General features: G+C 53.5%; 7 protein-coding genes across 7 annotated transcripts; 3 read left to right on the forward strand and 4 right to left on the reverse strand.

Moving 5' to 3' along the window:
• Positions 1-200: 200 nt before the first annotated feature.
• Positions 201-2111, reverse strand: AYL99_10590 (hypothetical protein; the record flags this gene model as incomplete). Its single annotated transcript, XM_018842096.1, has 1 exon — positions 201-2111. One exon carries the CDS (start codon positions 2109-2111, stop codon positions 201-203), a length of 1911 nt encoding a protein of 636 aa, XP_018688257.1.
• A 3888-nt stretch (positions 2112-5999) lies between these two features.
• On the reverse strand, positions 6000-8489 carry AYL99_10591 (hypothetical protein; the record flags this gene model as incomplete). Its single annotated transcript, XM_018842097.1, has 1 exon — positions 6000-8489. The coding sequence occupies one exon, from the start codon at positions 8487-8489 to the stop codon at positions 6000-6002; it is 2490 nt and encodes an 829-aa protein (XP_018688258.1).
• A 1694-nt stretch (positions 8490-10183) lies between these two features.
• AYL99_10592 (hypothetical protein) lies at positions 10184-12205 on the forward strand (the record flags this gene model as incomplete). The annotated part of the gene is made up of 5 exons (XM_018842098.1): positions 10184-10406; positions 10465-10644; positions 10700-10787; positions 10844-11880; positions 12048-12205. 5 exons carry the CDS (start codon positions 10184-10186, stop codon positions 12203-12205), a joined length of 1686 nt encoding a protein of 561 aa, XP_018688259.1.
• A 911-nt stretch (positions 12206-13116) lies between these two features.
• On the reverse strand, positions 13117-13794 carry AYL99_10593 (hypothetical protein; the record flags this gene model as incomplete). The annotated part of the gene is made up of 2 exons (XM_018842099.1): positions 13117-13644; positions 13720-13794. 2 exons carry the CDS (start codon positions 13792-13794, stop codon positions 13117-13119), a joined length of 603 nt encoding a protein of 200 aa, XP_018688260.1.
• Positions 13795-15640: 1846 nt separating this feature from the next.
• AYL99_10594 (hypothetical protein) lies at positions 15641-15997 on the reverse strand (the record flags this gene model as incomplete). The annotated part of the gene is made up of 1 exon (XM_018842100.1): positions 15641-15997. The coding sequence occupies one exon, from the start codon at positions 15995-15997 to the stop codon at positions 15641-15643; it is 357 nt and encodes a 118-aa protein (XP_018688261.1).
• Positions 15998-20510: 4513 nt separating this feature from the next.
• AYL99_10595 (hypothetical protein) lies at positions 20511-21350 on the forward strand (the record flags this gene model as incomplete). The annotated part of the gene is made up of 1 exon (XM_018842101.1): positions 20511-21350. One exon carries the CDS (start codon positions 20511-20513, stop codon positions 21348-21350), a length of 840 nt encoding a protein of 279 aa, XP_018688262.1.
• A 1021-nt stretch (positions 21351-22371) lies between these two features.
• AYL99_10596 (hypothetical protein) lies at positions 22372-23748 on the forward strand (the record flags this gene model as incomplete). Its single annotated transcript, XM_018842102.1, has 5 exons — positions 22372-22510; positions 22575-22585; positions 22664-22896; positions 22958-23572; positions 23634-23748. The coding sequence occupies 5 exons, from the start codon at positions 22372-22374 to the stop codon at positions 23746-23748; spliced, it is 1113 nt and encodes a 370-aa protein (XP_018688263.1).
• Between the last annotated feature and the right edge of the window lie 78 nt (positions 23749-23826).

Here is a 23826-nt window from a genome sequence, read left to right on the forward strand (position 1 = left end):
TGTTAGAATCGGATAAAACCCCGGCAGCATTCCCTAATGCTTTTTTGACTGTGCCATGTTTTCACTTTTCGTATTCGAACTCCACATCGAGCCCGGGCAATATCTGTAAGGTCATATTCACTTTTCCCGTTCCGGCTGGCTTGGTTGGCGAGCAAAATCGTTGTTGCTTAAGAGTGCTCTGTATCATTTTGAAAGACGTTTCAAACCCGTTGCTGTTGTTGCTGTGTGGCGCTGGCCAATTGTTGCTTCAATGAATTAATCTCCTCCTGCATGTTGTTGATCCGTTGCTCGAGGCTCGTCACGTATGCCCAGAGCCGTTCCTCTTGCGCAAACATGGCCTTGGACGTTTCTCCACTGCCATGTCCGGAATGACCGTGACTCGATAGACTGTTGCTGTGTGACGATAAAGGACCACTGCCACTCATGTGGGTAGGCGGTCCGCTAGGCTGAGTAGGAGGATGCGCCGGCCCACCTTGACTGGGCAGCGTATACCTCGCATCCGGCGGGTTCAGCACATGGGGAGGTGGTAACTGTGGACCGCTCGAAGGGACACCCAGAGAGGAACCCGAACCTCCGCCAGACCGGGCGTGCGGTTGTGGATAAAAGGTCGTGCTGGGCGAACGGTTCCGACCGATGCTGCCATCACCTCCAGAAACCTGGCCACCCCTCTGCATTTGACCAGGCGAAAGCGGCTTTGGGCTCTCTGTCATGGGATTCTGCGGGTAGACGGTGCCTGGAGCCGAGGGCCGCGAGCTGGAGGATGACCCAGACATGGGGGGGAATGGCATTGCTGCAGGTGAAGGCACGGGGGCATTGCTGGGACCCGCACCTTGTTGGTTGAACCCAGACCGAGGGGGATACTGACCACTGGCGATCCCTCCAGGAGGGCGGCCCTGTATCGGAGGATATGTACTCGGAATGCGAGATGTATGAGCAGGGTCGTCCAGCGTGTCGTCTCCCGAGGGTGCTTGTCGGCGGATACCCGGTCGTTTGTCATTGCCCTCTTCATCCTCGAGAGGTTCAGGTTCGCCGTACACCACGCCCTCCATCGATTCGTCCGCGTCAGCCTCTTCCTCCCCACCAAAACTGCCCATGCTGGATCTCCGTCCGGCACAACCTCCCGGCCCTTTGTTATGGCGGGCCAAAGCATCGCCCCGGGCAAACTTGCGGCCACATTTGGGGCAAATATGGGGTCTTTCGCCGGTGTGAAGCTTGGTGTGTCGCTTGAGGTCGTGGAGTCGCCGGAAGCGCGAGGAGCAGGTCGAGCAGACGTAGGGTTTTTCTTGGCTATGTGTTAACAGATGGCTCTTCAGATTGTGATGACGAGTAAATTCGGTCGCGCAGTAGGGGCATCTGTGCTTTTTGCTGGAAGGAGATTTTGTACCTTGTCGTGTACCGGAATGAGGCAAGCTCATCCCTCGTCTAGCAGCGTTTTCCGCTCCTTGTGGTTGTAAGAATGGGGTCGGATACGAGAGCGCCCCCAACTTTGCAACACCGCCGGGAGAGGTAGAGCCTGCCTCTGCATTCACGACCTGACGGACTGTTTCTTCGAGCGCAAGCGGACTACCCACTGTGGTGGTCATTCCCGAGACGGCTGGCATGCCTTCTAGGGTTCCCAGCGTCCCGCCACTCGACATACTCGTGGGGCTGGTTAGCGCTGCATGGTTGTCTCCAGAAACAGAGCCTTCCGGAACAGACCCAGTCGGTTGCTGAATATTTTCTGCAACGATGGCTAGTGGTTCGCTGACGGTGGTTGCGGGATCGGAAGGGATGTCAGACATCGGCTCGGGGGCTTTGCTCGTCACATTCTGATTTGCGCCCATGAGCGCGTTTCGGGCTTCGTGAGGCGGGTTCGGACTTGTCCCAGATGTCGGCGGAAGCTTAGATGGAGATGTATGCTGTTGTGCCTCAGCGAAAGCGGCTGCGGCGGTCATGAGAGGGCTTTCGAGCTTGGGTCTCTTGCCAGGTCTCGACGACTCTTCAAAGTCGTCGCGCGAGCTGGCCCGGGCTTTTGAGAAGCGTTGCGCTGAGCTAGGTGGTCTAACGAACGTGGGGGATGTAGGAGCAGAATGCTCTGGGGATATTTGCGGATCTGGGCTGGATTCAGCCATCAACAAGATCTAAAGCCACAAGATTCACCGTAGCCTACATAAATAGTCAGCGCGAAGGTTCTTGAGCCCAAGGTTGTGCATTCCACATCTCTTGTCGTGTCAGGCAATGCTTCGAGACATAGAGACTGGGAACAGGCGGCCATGGACTATTCAGAGGCTTGAAGGGAGAGCAATGGGAGTTGCGACATGATTACTGACGCTTGAGGATGGCATACCTTTTGCAGGGCGCATAGGTTGGACCGTGCTGGACTGCCCGAGCTGGAACAAAAAGGTGGGCTGAGCACGAGGCAGTTTTCAGCCTCACGGCAGAGCAGGCTGTCTTATTGTACGGATTGACAGGTCGGCAAGCAGACGCCGACGAATCTCTTTCTTTTTCTTCTCCCTATCTCTTATACACCAGGCAAAAAGCGATGCGCAGCATGTTATGGAGGCGCAATGCCTGTGGTTGGCCAGTTTCTCGGCGGTTTGGTAGGGTTCAAGTGCGAACTGGATTCGAAAGGCGAGGCTGAGACGTTTCGAAATATGCGTGCTCTTAGGCGTTGGGGAAAATGGACAGCTTCGACCTCAATTCAATGAGCGGCTTCGACCGAGTTCCAAGGGACCAAGTGAGGAAGAGAACGAAAGTGCGAAAAGGCGACAGGAGCAGAAGGTCGGTTTTCGACGGTGAGGGGAAATGGTCAAGGAATTGCGCGCCACTGGATGCGACAGAAATATGGCCGATCTGCGGCGCAGGAGAGGTCGTTCTGGTTTTCGCAGCTGCTGAAGTCGTATACGGGAAAGGGCGAAGAGAGGGACTGAGGCGACGAGGGCAGTGGAATAACTGGTAGCCAGGTACTTGTTTGGCCGAAGCGAGGTGAGCGCTGGACGGAGTAAATGCTTTGGAATGGTTGGCAGCAGGTGGGATCTCTCTCAACGGGATAGCCGAATTGAAATGACGAGGATCGTTGACTGTTTGGTTGACTGCAATCTGATGAATCGCGATGGGGAGCGGGGGTCAAATTTCGAGAATATGAGAGGCTCTTTGGTGTCAGATCGTCAGATTTTTTGACTTTTGATCGCAATGGTTTCCTAACCCAACGGCTCGCGACCAGCCGAGTGGGAAAGGAATAGAAAGATGAGTGACGGGCTCGTGTGGTTGTGAACCGGCCCAGTGGTCGAGGGCGGCGGATGGAAGTGGTGACGGTATTCGGGTGGAGCTGCGACGAGGAGAGGTCGAGTGGCTCAGGCAGGCAGGCCCGTGCTGAACGAACTAATAAAAGGGTCCTGGCTCTTGGGTACACCCTGGCTGGTGGATTCTGCTTGGAATGGGTTGGGGCTTTAGCTGGTGGGACTTTGACTGGACTTTGACTTGTTCAAAAGGATGCTCCGGAACCAGTGTGTTGTCTGGTTCGACGGAAAGATGGAGAGCAGGGGGATGATGAAAAAGGAAAAGAGGCGCAGGCAAACCGAATCGTGGTACGCAAGTGGGATCGGAGACTGGGGGGAAGAAAAAGAGGCAGGTTCAAGAGGCCCTGGCAGCTAAGAGCTGCAGGAAGCTGGACGTGGATTCGTTTTAACTTGTCTCTCTTTAGCCGGGGTGGCCACAAGCGGCTCGAAGATCGTAACGCAAAAAAGATAAACAGGTGGCGTCAAGGACGAGGAGTAAGTAGTGCAGGGGAGCAGGACTACCCCGTAACACCACCACCCCTGTGTCGCTTCGGGCTTTGAGCCACTGATTGACGGTGGGATCCTTTTGATTGACTTTGGACGGTTTAGATGTGGCCGATGGGAGGAGAAAGATCAGCCCTCAAAGTTTTGGGACGAGAAGAGATGATTCGTGAATAAGAGGATTGATTGACAAACGTCCCTGCGAAGAGCAAAGTGTGGCAGAGGTGGCAGAGTGGCAGAGTGGCAGTGTGGCAGTGATGAGGAGCTTCAGCCAGTGACGCTGCCCTATGACGCGCCTCGGCCCCAGGAACGGGCGCCCGCTGCAGGTTTGAGGAGGCTTGTGGCAGCCTGTTTGTTTTGGGGGCCGCTTCATGACAACTTGCCTCCAGCACCTCGTACAAAGTACCTATCTACACTGCCCATAAAAGGCTCCCTAGGTTTCTTGTCCCTGGGCCCCCGGGGCCCGGGAGGTACGGTACCTACCTCGCTACCTTCACACTTACTTAGGCATAGTGCACACCCAGCTCAGTACTTGTATTATGGGTGTTCGTTCCTTGCTCGCACTTCACCCTCACCTTTTCTCTCCTCTCTGCTGGCATACCGATTGACATACATCCTCCTTGGATCCCAGCTTCCGAATGACGCCATGGCATCGGTGGCTGCCTTGGTGGCTGGTAAGTGCCCAGCCAGCCAGCGTAGTGCCGCTGGCACTGGTGCTTCTTTCCACCAATCGTCCTCATTCAGCTCCAACTACCTCGTACTCGGGACAGCACGTCCACCGCAACCCACCACCACCACCACCAATACCACTAATCAACCTTGTGTGAGTGAGCCCTTGGTGAACCCTCGCAACCAATGTCACACGCTCTTGGTCGCTGTTGGTTAGAGTCCAGCTCTGCTCCATTTTCTGCTTCGAATGGTGCCTCCCAAATCGTCAAGGTGCCGTCCTGTTTCGGCCAGGTTGTCGACTCGACTCCATAAATCCTCAGTCGTCCTTGGGTCCTGGTGGCGTCCACTACGCCGGAAAAGGCCTCCTCCACACCTCATGACTGGAAACAAATAATAGGAGGACAAGGCTTTCAGGTACCGTGGCTGACATGCTAACGCTCAGCTTGCGTTCGAGTCGCCAGTCTCACGAAAATTCCCCGATCTCCCCTCTTGTTGTGATCTTCGCCCCTCTTAGCGGACAAACCCATTGATTACTCGTGAGTGAATCTGTCCTTCACGAGTACTGTACGCAGTCCCCCAGGGTTCAACGTGAATAATAATGAGACACACACACCTGCGCACGCATATGACGCGAAGAAGCAAGCCGGACGTCACAGAGCCATTTGGGGTGAATGCTTTTCGGCCTCCTCCCAAAGGCGGTGTCGACCGCACACAGGCCTCGCCTTTCATTTTCTCAGAATAAGGTCACCTGTGTTAAACACCCAATACGAGGTACTCGGTGAGACACCTTCAAGACCACCGAGCGTGGCCGCAACCCATGTCGTGAAGTCCTCGTGCGAATATTCGCATGCAGGCTCTTGAGCCCTGACAATTTGCCGAACGAGCGAGCGGAACAGGGCATATCCCCGCCGCGCCCGCAGTCATTCTCTCCTAGGTAGTCTGGTGGCTTGTTAGCTCTCCAACCTCCCCATGCTTGCTGGGCTTCCTTCGACACATGAGCCAGTGGAAGCTGCCGGTTTCATCTAAATCCCGAACTCGCCGATTACCACCAGACGACAAGCACCGAACGCGTTAGCCAGATTAACGACAATTGCATTGTCCAACGGACTTCCCACAGAACAACGTTTCGGTAGTCACTGCAGATCTTCAATCGGCCTCAGCTGCCATTCCCGTGGTATATTATCACATTGAACTGCTGAGAGGTTCTTAACGGAGGCACTGGGTATTCATCCTAACCTCTAACGCTATTATGTCAGATATGTCGTTTGGCAAAAGGTAATAAGTGAGCCCTTGTCTGTTCCACAGCACGCCCAAATCCTCCAGATTGTGCGCTTCGGCCAGAAACGGCAGATACGCCGGTCTTGATCCACTCTTTTCTGGTACGTCGGTCCAGTCCTCCATCGCTGCTACTGTGATGATTCTTCCAAAACCTCCGGAGGGTTAGACCGTTCGAGTTTGGCAAGACGACATCTGAAATACATTTTCTTCCCCAGACCACTTCGGACAGGGGGTCTCAATCCAGACTTTTTTGAGTGCCACACTGCCGAACACTTCCTCATATTGGACCCCAGTTCAGCTTGTTGTCCATGGCGTAATTCGATCTCCAACCTTGATGCGAACAGGCGGGCAGTGAGACAAATCCTCTATCGCGCCACACGGTTTCAGACACATGTGCATGCCAAACCAAACTCGGCCTTCCTTTCGTCTCGTCTTCGCCAGGGTACTAAAAGGCTCTTGCCTCCGTTGTGCGTTTTTCTGGTCTACACAGACCATTTGACAACGTTGGCATGGCCCCAGAACTTCAAAAACGTTCGCGGGATTCTCTCCAATCCGTACGCCTGTCCACTCATCCTCAATGTATGGCGTCTCCATCTGTCCCCGTTCAAGTTCTTCAGCAATGACCACATTGCCACGGAAAGAGTCGGCTGTGACAGCCTTGCCGACGCCACCGTTCTGCTTGATCTGCTCATTGAGGCGGTTCACACTGGAACGAGAAACAAGCAAGATGGGGCTTTCATTGGACAAGGCGATTGATTTTCCAACCTCGGTGGCTTGTTTCCCACGATGCATCCCGGGCACTCGCACTCTCGCCTGTCTGATGGTGCCATTGTTTGGAAACCTCGCAAGGGTGCAGGGGACCCCTAACGCTTCGGTGAAGAATTCCACCACTTCGGGAGAAGTGTACACGTGAACTTCAACATTCTCGCCACATACATTGGATGACCTGTTGGTGGTGCGTTCGCATGTAGAAATGGTGCCCGCGCGTACAGGACGCGAGTCCAGACTAAGGTCCAGCGTTTTCTTGTTTTGCGACGACTCGGGTACGAACGAGATCCGAAGGACGCTCCTTTGGAGATCGATCTCGGGTTGAATGAGCGCCATCCTTGGGAAGCGCTTCTGACTCAGCGCAACGTTAGTGCCCTCGTGTACCAAACACCATTCTCGATCCCAAGCAAGTCCTTTTGGACCCACTCCCCACAGGACATCGCTAGGGACTCTATATGCCGCACAACTTTTGATGGGAAAGACCGAGAGGCTCTCTACCACAAAACCCTGCTGCGTCGGAGTCGGACCAGCCACTGAGGAATGTCTTACTGGCTGTACTGGTCTGCCGTGGTGCACGTAGAACTCTTTGATAAAATCGATAAAAGCCACCACATCTTTTAGATTGCTCATCGCACCCAGACTCAGCCGAATTGCACCCGTTGGTTTGCCATTGATGATGTCGTTCTCATCCCCACAACGTTGGCCTTCGGCGTAATTCTGCCGCAGCTCGTCGGTGGAAAGCCCCAGGTCGCGTGCGATGCCGCCAGGATTGCAGAGACCGCCGGTTCTAAACTGTATGTTCTTCACAATGCCAAGTTTCTCTACCTCCGAGTTACTTATGTATCGGCCGTGGCTGTCCATCAGATTCAACGCAATCGTCGGTCCTTGCGCAGAAGAAAGCACTGGCTCATCAGAGTAGATGACACAGACCTTGCTTCCGTTGGCGTGGTGGAGGTTGCGGAGCTGATCTTCAAGCATAGAAGCCAGGAAATTGGCATGCCTCGAGACATTCTCCATTGACCCGTACAGTCTCCTATGCACGTCCAGAGCCGTCTGCAAGGCAAGGATGCTGTGGAAGGCCACAGTCCCGTCCTCGAGACTGCTGTGCAACGCCGGGATCTTCTTCGCATGCCAGCTTTCGCCTAACATTGCGACTGAGTCTACCGTTCCTCCGCCAAAGTACCTGCGTCGTCGGAGGATGTCGCCAGAGGACTTCCGCACTATCAACGCCCCTAGGTCCGGAAAGCCGAAGATCTTGTAGAAGCTCAATGCCGTGAAGTCCGGTGCTGTTGTGTCATCTGAAAGGTCGAGTGGAGCCGTTGATACCAGGGCGGCAGCATCGAGAAGAGTATAAACGGTTTGGTCTGGAGACTGTGTGGCGTCGCGTATCCTTTGAGTCCATTTCAGGGGCAACCGGCGGCCGGTCATGTTTGATTGAGCGGGATAGGCAAAAAGTGACAGATCCGCCTTCACGGTGGATGATTTATTTTCCATCCCTTCCAGCCACGCCTCCACTTCTCCGTCATCGGCAAAGCAGTTCGTCTCCCCTGTCGCCAGCTCCCTCACGCCCACAAGACTAGTATGGGCCTCCGAATGATAACAATAACTGAAGCCGGGAGCATGGTCTCGGAAAGACTCCCCAACAAGCTTGATGGCTGCCGTCGCATTAGCAACGAAGACCAGGTCGAATTTGTTGGGATCGGCGTTGAAGAAGCGCAAGACCTGGAGGCGAGCATCGTCGATGCGACGAGAGGACAGTTGAGACGACGCTGAGGCGGAATGTGGATTGCCGAACAAGCTCCCTGTCAGATCCTCGGCGTATTTCTGGATCAAGGACTTTGCATACGGCGTTGTCCCTGCATGGTCGAGATAAGTCGTATCTCTTAGCTGGGGGTATTCTGCCTCTCTGATATCGTCAATATTCGTGACATAGCCCGTTTCTGGGTTGATTTCCGCTTGAACTTGCGTCCCTCCCAAAGAAGAAGGCACTTTCACAACGTCCATCATGGTGGCCATCGCTGAAATACCTGCCGATATCGACGGGCTGAAGTCGGCGTAGCGGCACCGCCCATTGATCTCTAGAGAAGACAGAATGAGAGTCGAATATATCCGTGCTGTCTTCTCAGAGATGGCGAGGCAGTCAAAGGCAGGAAAAGAAACTGTAGATGTACGAGTACGAGATGAAATGGTCAGCGGTGGAGGATGAAGACGACAGAGAAAGTCATGAAGAGGAGGGCGAATTCGGCCTTCTCCGATGACCGAGAGACCTGTCACGTGACTATCTTCTGATTGGTGCGGAGTCCCGCCCTTATCTCATCTTGAATGTGTCACTTTTATCCTCTTCCTGTCGATAATGCGTGAATGTCATACATCGACTCAAGTCAGCGTCAGCCAGGAAGAACTCTATACAGCCGTCGACGGCGGTGCAAAGCTGGTGAGATATTGCAGACGACGACGGAATGCTCTTCTCAGCCTATCCCGAGTCGCCTTTTCGGTCACACTTATTGGAAATCCAGCGGGGGATAGGATAACTCTTCGACTTCGGGACAATGTTGGACGGGATTTAGTCAAAACATGTTCAGCACCGGATTTAGAGCAGCGAGCTTCAGTGCAGCCAACCACTACCGCATCTGTGCGGGCAGAGCTTAGATGCCACACCGCCGTTCGATTGACTGATCTCACCATGATGCAGAATATGGCGCCTCAGAGAGGAAGACCCCCTTCTGTACCTTTGCGCACATGAAGATGGCAGCGTTTATGCTTCCAGATACAGGCTCAGAGTTCCTGGATGCAATGGCACTCTGTTGACTCTGTTGGAATCGTGCTCGGGCCCTGGGTGAACAGGCCGAGCTAGTCCAGATCTGGGTATGAGGCTTGGCTTTACCCAAGTCGTCCCTTCGTCTTCAACATCCGCCATTTCTTGCCTTCAGGGTATCTCACCTGTTCCCATCTTCTACCGAAACTCCGCGACAAAGGATGGCATAATGCTCGGCGCAGGTGATTTTAAAGCGTTCAAGATGTTGAATGCACGGCATTTGGAGATCCTGCCCTGCCGACGCTATCCGCTTCCAGCACGGAGCTTCACAAAGCCTTCCTTGGCTCGTCTTTTACCCTGCTTGGCTTGGACATTGAGGCTAAATGGTCCTTTGTTTGAACCTCCATCGCCAGTCCAGATCATGCAACCGGAAAGTATGCAGGTTCATGATCGACCCCTCGGTCTATTCTGGTTGGACACTGGAAACATGTGGCTTGAAGTTCCTAGGTCACCGTCGGCCGTCATTCGACCACAGGATGAGCCAAGGGCTTCCGGGCTGACTGTCGACCTTTGGAAAAGCTCCTGTGCGAGGCTGTCGCTGGTGGATGTAACCAAAATCATCGGATAACGTCGACGATCGACGACCACTGCCGTGTCTAAACCCTCCACGATAAACCCCAGATTCCCAATTCTCCACCTTGAGAGCTCCACCGCCCAGACATATTGGTCCTCTTGTGCCATTGCCAGGTATTGCTCTCTTTCTTGCGGTCTCCAACTCGGGTGATATAAGTTTCAAGCGAGGATAAATTTGCCTTCACCATGTCGTGGCGGCGGCTGTTTTCTGGAGTTTGCCTCCAAAGAATAGAAATAAGAGCTACGAGCCCCTCGGCCACCTTTGGGGAAAGAATTTTCTGTTCTTGCCCCCAGTACTGTTGAGATTCCCCTCGTATTCATCATGGCTACTACCAAGATATTCAAGCCCGCCACCCATGAGGTAGGGGCTTCCGATCCCATTCTCACTCGCATTGCCCAGGAAGACAAGGTGCCCTGGTATCGGAAGCGGAACTTGCGATATCTCTACTTCATGCTCTTTCCGACATGTATGGGCATCGAGTTGACTTCCGGCTTCGATTCACAAATGATCAATGCCCTCCAGATTGTGCCATCTTGGATTGAATGTACACCTCCTGTCCGGCTGGTACGCAACGAGAAACACACTAATCTGTTCGATCGCAGATTTTGGTGACCCCGAAGGCTCATTGAAAGGCATCATTGCCGCTGCATATTCGCTTGGAGCCATCTGCTCTCTCCCTTTTATTCCGATTGTCAATGAAAGGCTGGGAAGACGGGGATCGATCTTCCTCGGCTCCCTCATCATGGTCGTCGGTGCCATCATTCAAGGATTTGCCCGCAATGGTCTGTTCTGTTCTGTGGTACTGCTAGGTGATTTGCATGCTAACATGAGCTTCAGTTGGCATGTACATCGCCGCCCGTCTGATTCTGGGCTTTGGGATACCGACTTGCATTGTGTCTGGCTCTGCTCTGATTGGTGAACTCGGGTATCCCAAGGAACGCCCTGTGTTGACCTCTCTATTCAACGTGTCCTATTTCATAGGCAAGTCTCTTCTCCAGCTGAGAATATTCTGGTCGTGGCCACCAAGCGGAAGTCTTCGTCGTCCGTTCGCACTGCTAACAGGCCGAAAACGGCAGGTCAAATCGCTGCCGCTGGCATCACTTTCGGAACGAACAGCATCGCGAGCAACTGGGCCTGGCGCATTCCATCTCTGCTGCAAATGGCCCCGTCAATGTTACAGATCTGCTGCGTCTACTTTTTGCCCGAGAGCCCCCGTTGGTTGCTCACCAAGGACCGCACCGAGGAGGCGTACGACATCCTCGTGAAATATCACGCCGAAGGTGACCGGGACTCTGACTTTGTACGCGCCGAAATGGCTCAGATGCAGACCACGATCCGTCTGGAGCTGGAAGCGTCGAGGAAATCTTGGCTGTCGGTTGTGCAGTCCGCAGGCATGCGCCGACGTGTGTTCATCTCGTCTTTCCTCGGACTCTTCACCCAGTGGTCGGGCAACACCTTGATCTCGTACTACCTCGGCGACTTGCTGGCCATGATCGGCCACACGGACAGCATCTTCAAACAGAAAATCAATCTCGGCAACTCGTGCTGGTCGCTCGTGTGTGCGTTCACGGCCGCGATGCTGGTGACCCGGTTCAAGCGCCGCACCATGTATCTCGCGTGCACTTGCAGCCTGCTCGTCGTCTACATCTGCTGGACCGTGACCATGCAGCAATCCATCGCGGCCGTCGAGTCCGGCCGGACAAACACGGCGGCGGGCACCGCGACCATCTTCTTCATCTTCCTCTACGCGCCGTGCTACAACATCGGCTACAACGCCCTGACGTACACGTACCTCGTGGAGCTGTGGCCGTACGCGGAACGGTCTCGCGGCATCTCTGTGTTCCAACTGTTCGGCAGGCTGGCCGGGTTTTTCACCACGTTCGTGAACCCCATCGGCCTGAAAAACATCAGCTGGAAATGGCTGATTACGTATTGTTGTTGGCTGGCTTTTGAGATCTGCTTCGTGTGGTTCTTCTTCCCCGAGACGGCCGGCCGGACGCTGGAGGAGTTGGCCTTTTGTAAGTGTCGCCCACTGCAACGCCCTCGGGTTTTCAAAACTGAACTGATCTCCCCTTTCTCTTTGCTGCCCTGCCCCCCTCCCTCTTCCTCCTCCTCTTCCTCTCCTCCATTTCGAGCGTTGCCCTAGATCATCACCGCGTTGTACCCGCTAACATTCGTCCAACAGTGTTCGAGGACAAAGCTCTGGCCGACCAAGCCGTCATGGCCGTCGAGAAGGTGGTGCACCATGAAGACATGGACCCTGTGGCGCTAGACTCGAAGCACGCTGAGATCGGACACGCCGAGGTCGTCGAGGCCATCGCCGAAAAGCCGAGCAAGGTGTAATAGAGGCGGCCAGCCAAGTTTCCTCACACACTCAGCCAGCCAGTCAGTCACCCACCCACCCATATCGTGTGGCAGTCAGCCTTGGGCTGGCGAAGCGAGAGCGAGGGATCCTCCTCGTGGGGGGATAAACAACAATCAGAACAGCACACAACGTACGGCGAGGCGCGTGGGGAGTAAGAAAGGAGAGGTTACAATAACGACATGCCCCGAGGGTCGATGCGGTCTGGGAGTTCATACACGTATGTGTGTCGGTATGTGTGTGTGTGTGTGCGCGAGGACACTTGTGTATCCGGGATGGCGGTTGTGAAGGGAGCTTGTCAGAGCGAGCAGACAGACAGACAGACCCACAGAGATAGAGGTCGAAATACTCACTCGATCGCCGTTCTCTATCTGTGTACCATAGCACCTGCTCCGGAGTGTCCCGCGCGAAATGTACTGAGTATGCCATGCAATAACATCATGAGTTGTATCCTAGGAGGAGGATGGCCACACTGACGGTCTGTCCAGGGTAGGATCGCAGAGCATACGGGCTCAATAGCTGGATGAACGACGTAGGGAGGAAGCACCCGATATAACGGATTCGTCATTTTTATTTTTTTAATTTTTTTGGTCTGACTTGCAACCATTCCGCCTCGTGAGAGAGAAATGCTGTACACTTTCCTGTCCCTCATACGCTCTCCCAAAATCGTCATCAATATCCTCGTGAACAGCGTCATCCGAGCATCCAAGCGATCCACTTGCAAAATCAACCCTCTGCGTCGCTAATACAGTCAAGTCGCCCAAGAGACCGAGCCGCTCCCGGCCTATATTCGCCACAAATAAAGAAAATTCGTGAGGTCTGGTTTTGCAGCCAGTCCACCTCTTGGAGAAATAGCACCCCGTCCCTATCTCTTGCAGAGTGTTCATCCCACCTAAACGACGTATCGGTGGCGGCTGCTGCTCCTTCTCGATCCAGAACGAGAGTGACCCCGCCGGCTGCTGTGTCGCGTCCGCCGGACCTCCTTTGTGACGACCACTCTCTCGTGCCGGTGGAGAAAGAGGGCCAGAACGAAGGTGAAAAAGAAGAGGATGGTATTCATTATCCCCAAGGCCCAGGATGCCTTCAGCATCGCGCAGTTCTTGTTGAGATGGAACGCCCATGACGACCCGCTGTTCAGACCGTAATAGCCAAAGGGACCGAGGTTGATGAAGATGGATCCGGAAGTGAAGTTGGCGCAGTTAGCGTCGTCGATGCCTCTGAGCTCGACATCGGCGGCAATGAAAGCGCCCACGAAGCAGAGGTCGACGAATGCGACGAACAGGGCAGATCTGCGGGTCGAGCCGAGGCGGAGGAGGGTCACCAGGGCCCAAGCGCAGGCGAGCACCGAGACGATGAACAAGGTCAGGATGAAGGATGGCGTCAGTTGGTTGTTGTCGTCGAAGCCATCGACAAACCAGGCCTGGAGTGCGGTTGTCAGTTAGATGTCTACCTTGACGTGGCACTCAGGTACCTTGGGGAGAAGAAGGGGTCGTACCAGCATGCCAATGACAGGTATTAATGTGACAATCTCCACGAACCTCCAAAAGCCGAAGAGTAACCCGCCGAGCATCTTGTCTCACGATATTGTATTAGATCAAACACCGACGTCGTAGATGGTGGTCGACTTTGCGACAGTGAAGGTCTCAACGGACAACGCAGACGGTCCTGCCTTCGTCACCCAATATATTTATCCAATGGGTGCGGGGTCACGCTGATTGGAGAGCGCAAGAAGATGCGATTCGCGCAAAAGCAGGATTTCGTGGACGAGATTTCCAGCTCCGGATAGGATATACGAGGTACACAGAACAGAGTACGAAAGAAATGCTTTGGAGAAATGCGAGAGGATGGGTGTCTGGGATAGATGGGAGGAGCAGGGAAAGAGGAGGCTGGGACGAGTACCTCGTAATCGGTCGTCAAGGTCAAAAAGATCCGGCAACGAGGACATGGTGAAGGCGTTTAGGCGGGGCGTCCTTTAATTATTATCACTCCACAGGGAGTCAGAATGGCAGTGGCTGGGCATTGGGCGCACTACGGCTGGTGGGCTGGAGCCTTCCCGGCTATGCAGTCACCCATCGTCATCGCACATGCGCAATTGGTGCAGATGGACTTCGGCAACTTACGCTGTACTTCTGTCTGCGGTTGGTGCCTCACTAGCCCTTTCCCCCCCAAGTTTCTTTTTGCTGGCTTCATGCTGCTTTCCCACGATTTCTTGTACAGTCGGTCTCGAAACCGGCTTCCCTTCACAAACATATCAAGTGTTTCTCCAACGGAAAAACTAAGGACCGGAGTAGCCACCTTTCCTAAAGAGATATAGCTTTGCGCACATGAATAGCCAATTATCGATAGGTGATATTGGAATGTCGTTATCCAATTACGTGGGCTTGTTCAAATAGATTCAGTCATGAAAGCTTTCAATACGATCCCATACCGTATTCAACGAGAGGTCTAAGGGCGGCACGGACTGGGGTCACTTACTCGTACCATCGACAGGATGCAGCGCCACATCACTCAGGCCATCGGAAATAATGCAGTTAGAAGCTGGACAGAATATCGCAGGTGCAAGATCGAAGCCGCCACCATGACAGTCTTCGATCCTCGAACAGATTGGCAGTTCATTCCAAAAGTCAATGAGTCGATTAAGCTGCTTCTCCCACCCTCGATTCTCTTAATCAATAGTCTCCTAGGGTGCTGACGCATGTGGAAAACCAATCTCAAACCAGACATGGTCACGATCGAAGAGTTTCTCGAACGAAAGAATCCAAGTCTTGATAGCAGTCATAATATGGTTGGGTCATTACTGAGGATGGAGTAACCGACTTTTTGACCACTAGAGATTCTATTGGGCCCGGTCTTTCGACATCAAGACACCCACGAACCCCCGCTGCAACTCCGGGCCATGCACGTATCGCCTCTGACGACACTGATCTCAGTTCAATGATAGCTCCATTATAGATTACCACCCACAGCTATCAAGATGAACCCCCAAATGTGGAATATCAGCCGATCAAGGCCAAGTTCATCTCGTGGCGGGAAGGTAATAAGGGCCTAAACGTCAAGAAAGCCCTCTTTATGCTCTTCATGCTTGCCGGCGCACCTAGGGGCCCAAAGTTCGTTCAGACTAGTTGTCCTCCACTCGATTTTTGGTCGTTGGAAGGGAAGATCTTTCGTCACAACTCGACTGGCCGAGTATGCGAGCATCTTCAACCGAACAGTCTTCTGTACGATATCTCAGGGTCGACTGCCGATCCGCCTGCGTTGGTCGAAGACACGGAAAATTTTTTGCGGTCGAAGGTGAATCTATAGCTGGGTTGGTACAAGACAACAAGCGTGGTAAGCGGAGGAAACTTGAACCTAAATAAGTCGAATGTGTTGATGCTGAGGTGATACGCTCACGGATTTAAGTGTTCAGTCGCCATCTACTCATAATCTTGCTCTAAAAGGAACCTTTTGTAAGCCTGAGCAGCCGTCTGCCACGTCCCTTGGAACGGTAACGTTAGCACATCACCACCATCCACAAGAATCCCTGGGCCGATCCAGTTTCGCCGCTCAAATGCACGAAGGCTATATCCCATATAATGAGCCAGGTGCATCCACTGCTGCATTTTGCCATTGTCTAACGGCGTGTCCGGTGTGACCAATTTCTTTATGATCCCGAAGGGGTTGTCCTGGAACCTAATACCGTTCATCGTGTAACTAACGTCCAGTCCCCATATACGGATAACCTTGTTCATGTCTTTACGATCCAGCCTGATCCAACCTAGACTACCATCCATCTCGGAAAGGGTCTGACGGACTTGAATATTGTTCTGGTCTTCATTTCCCAGCGTCCAAGCATCGTGGTCGGAAGAGAATGATCGTAGAAATCGAATCATGTCCCGTTAGGTATAAGATTCCGGAGCGCGCTCTCGTGGCAGCGGTTTACCGGATAACACGCCTGCATTTACGGCTTCTGCTCTTGAGTAATATAGACATTCTCTAAGAAAAGGCCAGATATAAGGCTTAGCGGGTCGGTAAACTTGTTTGAACTAACGAACTCAACCGTGTCAGCCTATTCATCCAAAAATATCTAGAAGAGGAACGTACCACTTTCAATACGAACGGCCCACGTCCATTTACGGTTACCTTAAAAACGTAGCCTTCCATTCCATGATCATCGAGAAGTTCCTCGAGGCGCACATTTTGACATGTTGGATAGCGTCTAAGTCTGGGAGTACGAAGCTTCTCCCATATCTGAGGCGTGAGAGGATCCTCCTTCTCCTCTTCGGATAGAAAAGGGAACTTCGAAAGCTCCGCCGTAAAGGTGTCAATCTTCAGGGCGCGCACATCAAGAGGGCATCTTTTCAGCTCCCTCGAGTACAACATGGAGGGCTGGCCATCAAAACCGGAGGACAAAGCCGTGACCATAAAACCCGATTGTGGTGCTTCGTGAGGTGCGACGGGGTGAAACGATAAATAAGTCCCGAACCCTTCTTCAACGCCAATGGGAAATTGCCTGCTGGCTGAGCATCTTCGTCGACGCCCATCTTCCAGCATGGCTACCATCACCCATTATCTCAAACAGTGTGTGCACACACATGTCTTGCTATAGGAGCTGGGCTTAAGTAGCTATCGTACTCTCAATCGTTGGACCGGATCCTTATCGTCCGTTTTCGCATTGCGTTCCTGTACTCACTCTCTTCCGCCCTTCTTTCATTAATACGGCAGAGCCGCATGGCGATTGAACGGCATATCCGTCAGCATATTGCATGACAACATGCAAATCTGCTGTGAGCATTGTATTTCATCCTCCTGTGTCATCTCGCACTTCAACCAGCTTTCGTGAAAAAGCTGGCGTGGTCAGGAAGGTGGCCCCAGAGCGGCGCGTGTACGCCTCCTTCGATACGCGACTCTGCGCCAATGCTATCCATCCTAAGGTCATCTAGGTAGACGGTGGCTTCGAGTATCTTGGTTTGGCGACGATCGAGACCAGGGATTGGTGCTTTCCAGTGAGAAAAGGAGAAAAAAGGGCAAGATCTTTTCAAAAGCCCATTATTGCTGCATAGCTGGCTGCGCTGCGCCTGTTGTTGGCGGGGCTGCAGCTTGCGCCTCGCCCCTGACAGGAGTTGGCGGATCGACGCCTAATTCGGCTGGGTGCGTCGCCCATTCGCAAACATCACCACAGATCTTAGCCTAAGCCTCCCGCATTCCGCGTGGCTGTCGTGATCACCAGTAGGGCATTCTTGACTAGCGGTGGTGCTTACTCTGCTGAACGGATCCTATTCGGCTACTGTCGCCGTTAAGCCGCCGACTGAGAGATTCTTCTTCGAATCGACCAACCGCTGACGCAAAACTTGATGAAGAACTATAGGTGCCAGGCGCTCAGAAGGCGCTCCATGATATGGCTGTAGCAATGCGGGCAAATTTCTGGAGTATCGACTCGCAGTGCATTGAGCAGCATTCCTTAAAGCCCCGGGTTCGCTTGGTCTTAGGACCTCTTCTACACTCTAGACCGGCGATAAACCGAGGTGACGAATTTTTGTGCTGCTCTGAAATTTGAGCCTCCCGGTGTATGTAACGAAAAGTACGAGGTAGACTTCGTCCCAATAAATAAATTCCAGTTATAATACGATTAGTTGTACCGTAATTTACGGTGCTACTCATCGATAATTGGCTGCTAATAAACGTTTGCTAGACTACTTGAAGAAATGCTCTCCACATCGGTTCTTGGAGAAAGACGAAGAGATTTGTGAAAAAAGGGAAGCCGGTTTCGAGAACGGCTGTATTGAGATGCCCCAAACCTGATCGACACTTATCAGACCCATGTCTGTTTCCAAGTCGTACATTCGTACGTCCTGACAGCACCACCAGCACCTGCTGCTCTCCATTCTGGCTCGTGGATGCGATGATCGTCAACGTCCTCACCATCGTCCCAAGACTTCCTTCCTACTTCTCCCGCACCTGAGCCTCGCATACCACTCAATCCTTGCATATGTTCATCCTAGTCCGAGTGTTGGATTTGAGTCTATTGTAAAATTCGGTGCAAAGTCCAGTTACACAAATGGCGAACGAGGCGAAGGAGGCAGACGGTGATCAACAGCGGAATGATCTTCCAACCGCGAGAGAGGTGCTTGCGACCCCCTCTGATCAAGAAGCCTTGGAGCTAGGCTCAAGGCTGACCGTAACAACCACAAACAAGAGCACCTCAAGTGCATATCGATGGTGGAGGAGGCATATCTCTATGAGCGTCCCTCATGTTACCTGTCGTGACCATTTGGGTAAGGATATATGCTTGATGCGACCGCCGAGATCAGACGCCTCCCATGACCTCGTCCGACTGTCACGACTAACCCACTTGTAATAGCAAACGAAAGGACGTTTCTTGGGTACTTGCGAACAGCGCAGGCATTTGCCATGGTAGGAGTGGTCATGGCCCAGGTCTTTCGGCTGAACCACAGCCTCCACCCGAACCCGCATTTGGGTTTCTTTGTCGTCGGTGTACCGTTATCCTGCGTTTTCCATGTCTGTGCCATTCTGGTATCTGGTCTGGGAGCACTCCGATTTATCCGATATCAAAAGGCGATGGCTCGTGGGTATGCTCTGTCCGGTGGGTGGGAAATGACGTGTATCGGCACGCTGACCACTCTTGTAAGTACAATTTTCGTCACCTAAACACGTTCCCCTCTGCTGACATGGTTCAGGTCCTGTTCGGCACTTTTCTCTTGACGCTGGCTATAAGCATTGACAAAGGTTGATAGAAACCAGGATCAAGATCGATGCTCCATTCGGAAGGCCCGCCTAGGCAGTCTGCTCGATGACGAGAGGTTCAGATCTGTGTGCAGTGGTCTAGAAGAGATGAGCCTGTCGGTAAGGGTTTCCGCCATAGACCAGACATGGTATCCGACGCCGGAACCACAAAGACCTACTTGGTGCCTCATCAGAGCCACGGCCCCTTTCTGGATCGTGATGTCTGCGAGCGTGATAGCGGAAGCACGGGATTTCCAGCTATTGCTCTTTCCACAAATCACACGACTCTATAACTGAGCTACTGAACTATGCGGTTGCGGAAGGCCGACCGGCTCGCAGGTATGTCGACCGAAAGAGAGTGCGGCTGCACAGCGCGTGACTATGATTTCCTGAAAGGCCTCCCGCAGGACGACACCCTTTCGATGTGGATGCGATACAGAGTTTGCGGCAACAACGTGCATAAGTGGGATTCCGCTTGGCTCTATGATTCCACACCACCCCAGGCCAATGTACTCTGAGAACCAGACGGAGGCATGGGGGCTAGATGCCCGCTCGTGCCGGATGGAGCAACTGCAACCCTAATAGAGTGAACATGTTCGCACTATGTCGTCAGGTGCACCCTCTATGATGCTGGGGAAGACGGAACTAACGATGCCTATCCACGCTACAGAGCGCAAAATCCCCGGGAAAGGTGTTGGGAAGTCGCTGCAATCCCCTCGATCACTCTCTATCAACGTTCTTGGGGAACATGGATCGAAATCCATCACCTCTTCCGCTTTGGTTCATGACTCTGGGACCATCTCTCGGACTATATCCACTGCTCCCCTCCACTGAGTCTGCCTTGCTATTGGCAAAATGCCTAATGTCTGAGGAGGGTGGTTCCGGAAGTGGTCACTGAGGCGTTCTGCGGCGGGCCTTCCCTTCAGGCATCGCCAATCCAGAGGTGGCCAGCCAATATCATCTGCAACCGCAAACTTGACCCATTAACTCCCTGCACCTAGGCTTGACAACGACTGATTCCGGGCATGGACCACTTCGCTAAACCTCTCGATGACCTTGCGGCACACCGGTCTGTGTCCAATGGGTAGCCGACAGAAGCGCCGGGCAAGGTCGTCACGTGACTTCGTCGCCCTCCCTGGCCCTTTTCCAGTCCCTCCGCTCTTGGGTACACTGACACCCCCAATCATGGGATCCAGGGTCACTGGAGAACAGTCAGTACACTAGAGCAGCTTTGAAGGTTTGCTTGTGGCTCGGGCAGTGGTAAGTGGCCTTGCTTGGGGGTGGTTAGACAAACCAAGAAGTTTGCCTTCCTCCATGGCGGAGCATCAAACGGCCGCATCGGGACGTACACAGTATTCCAACGTCATTTGTGTTCGTCCATCGATGGCAGTGCCTGTTTCTTATCATCAAGGCAATAGTTCAGCAGTCGCTAATGACCTCTGAGCCCTTGTGTGACCTGCCGGTCCATCCACTTGCGCCCAATGCGACCATCGTCATATATGGAACAGACTTGCTCTTAAGGTCAAGGTCACCGACTGTGGTCTTCAGCTTCTTCTCTCCAAAATGTCTATCCCTACCGAACAGTTTTCACATCTGGCTTTTACCGACGACAGTCCCACCCCAAGGCTGCTAGAGGAGATGGGGTTCGACAACACGACCCTCGAGGAGAGGAAGATCATCGTCAGGGATATCATCTCATCGTTCGACTCTCACGTCCTGCCGGAAGAATTCAAACCCGACGTCTACGAGAGAATAACCGAGGCGCAAGCCAAAAGGTCGCCCACTGAGTGGACCATACGAGATGACTTTCATGCGACTCTGATGCAATGGGGGTGTCACGACGAGACTGCGTGGACACTGCTGCGTAGAATTGCTCCCAGGGACCGGGCCCTTCTGTTTATACAAAAGCTACAGAGGCGATTCAACGAGCAGTTCGATCGGTATGATACCAAAGTGCACCCCGACAAAGAGCACGCTGCCAGCCGTATGACAGCGGCAGAACTACGTACAGAGATTGCTGAGATCTGCAGCCACCTTCATGCACTTGCACGTGTTGCCACCATAGAGGCGGGCCGATACAACATCACCATGCTGCTGCTCGAAGTGTTGGGAAAGGTCTGCGACCGGGACGACGACGTTGAGCCCGCTCGACGCAGCGCACGCCTGTCCACAGAAGAGGCCGGTGCGGGTGCTGAAGTGGTGCCGACTCTGTATCGTGGCCTGATCCAGGATGTCTCGAAAGATTTCATGCTTGATGCCCTAGATGTTATTGCGGAAAAGTGGCCAAGAGCGTTGACGACCCGTGAGGCGAAGGCCCAATTGTCCAAGATCAACACGGTCCTGCACGACAAGGTTGCTCCACACGATTACCAAACCAGGTTACAGGCCCTTCTTGCAGGCTAGGAAGCTAGGGAATCTCTGTGAAGCTGCCTCACCTCGGCTCGCAAGGGATGGTGCGCCTGAGATTGGTTCCGGTGGAAGGGACGAGATTCTCGATTCCCATGCCTCCCTCGTGTTATGCCCCGTTACTAATTGTGGATGGAGTGGGTATGCGTGTGAACTCTTTATCCAGCGTTCTTTGTCTTGCTTGTCTTGCTTGTTGGCACTAATGCAGTAATGTTGTTGATATGGTGGTGCTTGGTTTCAGTCCCCTGCCTTTTAATAGAGTTATAAGGCCGAGTATGCCTGCGCGGTAAAGCGGTCGATTGGATATTTGGTGCAAAGAATGGGTAGCATGCTACGAGGGACAGCTGCTGACACGACGTCTCTTTGCATTTTTGCCACTGGCTCGGCCTATGTTCGCCCCGGACTGAGTCGTGCTTTTGTACTCGTCATCGATCGCGGGGTAGGTATTCTTACAATCCACCTGGCTATCCCATACACCATACAGGGGTCCCAGGGGTATACAGGGAGGGAGGGGGGAAATCTTACCCCCACATAATTCCGAGGCTTCTATCCCTCGGTCGGGGCGTGGAGCGTCGAGCTTGGAGTTCTTTAGGAATATTCCGTAGGATTATCGCGACGTCGAGACAACGAGTCCGGGGCGAATGTGGCAAGCTGGGTCGAGGGGAACGACACCCACTGACTCGACCGCGTCGAAGATGAACAATCAAGTCGACCACGGTTCGGAATAAGAGGGACAAGGACAAGTGCGTGAGAGAGGGAGGATCTGCCTCGATAAGCCCCGCAGGGGCATGGCTTCAGTGAAGGAAGATGGTCCAGACACTGAGAATGCATGCATGCATGCATGCTGTTACCCCTCTTCAGAAGATGCGTCCGCTCAGGCCTTTATAAAATCCTGGGCCATGACCGCCGCTGAAACCCTATCTATTTTCTTCCTGCGCGTCTGTGTCAACTGACTTCTCTTGGATCCTTCTCTTCAATCCCTTCCCAGCAAGTTATACTCTGTGTGCCACTTTTCCAAATGGCGAGTGTTCAGGTACCAGCCAGGCACAAGGCCTGTGTGTATGACAACCCGGGCAGCATTTCCACCAAGATCGAGGAGATCGAGACCCCCAAACCTGGTGTTGGTGAGGTTCTGGTGAACCTAACGCACTCAGGAGGTACGCTTCTGCTCTGATCCTCGTGGATACCAGGGAGAACCACAGCACTGACTCAGCCACATAGTCTGCCACTCGGTAAGCGCTCGGTGTTGGTGAACCAAACAGACGAACGAGAACCATGTTTGAGCCTGACACCTTCCTTTTGCCATACAGGACATGGGTGTGATGTGCAATGCATGGGCATGGCTTCCTGCTCCCACACAGAAAGGTCAGGTGGGTGGCCATGAAGGCGTCGGCACCGTCGCCGCCATGGGACCTGGCACCGAAACTTCGGGTGTGAAGATTGGCGACCGTGTGGGTATCAAATGGATTGCCTCTGCTTGCGGGAACTGCATCCCTTGTCTCGTGGGCGCAGATGCCTCCTGCACCTCAGCGAAGATCTCCGGGTACGTTTGTGCATTGTACGCCGGCACATGAGAGCACCACGGTACTGACTCTCCGGACCAGGTACTATTTTCCTGGCACATTCCAGCAGTATGCCATTGCCCCTGCCCATTATGTTACCCCCATCCCAGACGCACTCCCGAGCGATATGGCAGCCCCCATGCTGTGCGGTGGTGTCACTGTGTACGCGGCTCTGAAGAAGTTGATAGACCAAGGGGTGCGTCCTGGAGACTGGGTGGTCATCCCTGGCGGCGGGGGCGGGCTTGGTCACCTGGCCCTACAGATCGGCTCTCGAGGCATGGGATTCCGGATGATCGGTATCGACATGGGCGGAAAAGAGAAGCTGGTCAAGGACTGCGGCGCTGAAGTGTTCCTCGACTTGTCTAAATACAGTCGGGACGACGAAGGGACCAAGAAATTGGTCGAAGACGTCAAGACTGCGACGGGCGGTGGTGCTGCGGGCGTGGTGGTCTGCACAGCGAGCAACGTCGCTTATGCCCAAGGCGTGAGTTTCCTCAAGTTCAGAGGCACGTTGGTGTGCGTGGGTGTGCCCGAGGGCGAGGCAGTGCCGATTGCTACAGCGAACCCAGCAACAATCTTGGTTGGGGAAATCAAGATCGTGGGCAGCGCGGTTGGCAACAGAAAAGAGGCGATGGAGACCCTGGAATTGGCGTCGAGGTGAGTCTTATGCCCTTGTTCGACATCAATACGCATCATGTTTGCTGACACTGAGAACCAGGGGGATTGTCAAAACACATTTCGAGGTCCAGCCGATGAGCAAGCTGACCGAGACCTTTGAGAGGATGGACAAGGGCGAGTTACAGGGGAGAGTGGTCCTCGACCTGAGCGGGTGATTCAGGGAATACATCAATATGTCACATAGGAACAAAATGCAGCTCTCCACGGCCTTTGTAGGTGGCTTCTAAGAGTGT

This window comes from Fonsecaea erecta (genome assembly GCF_001651985.1).
Source record: "Fonsecaea erecta strain CBS 125763 chromosome Unknown Scaff12, whole genome shotgun sequence".
Lineage (NCBI taxonomy): Eukaryota > Fungi > Ascomycota > Eurotiomycetes > Chaetothyriales > Herpotrichiellaceae > Fonsecaea > Fonsecaea erecta.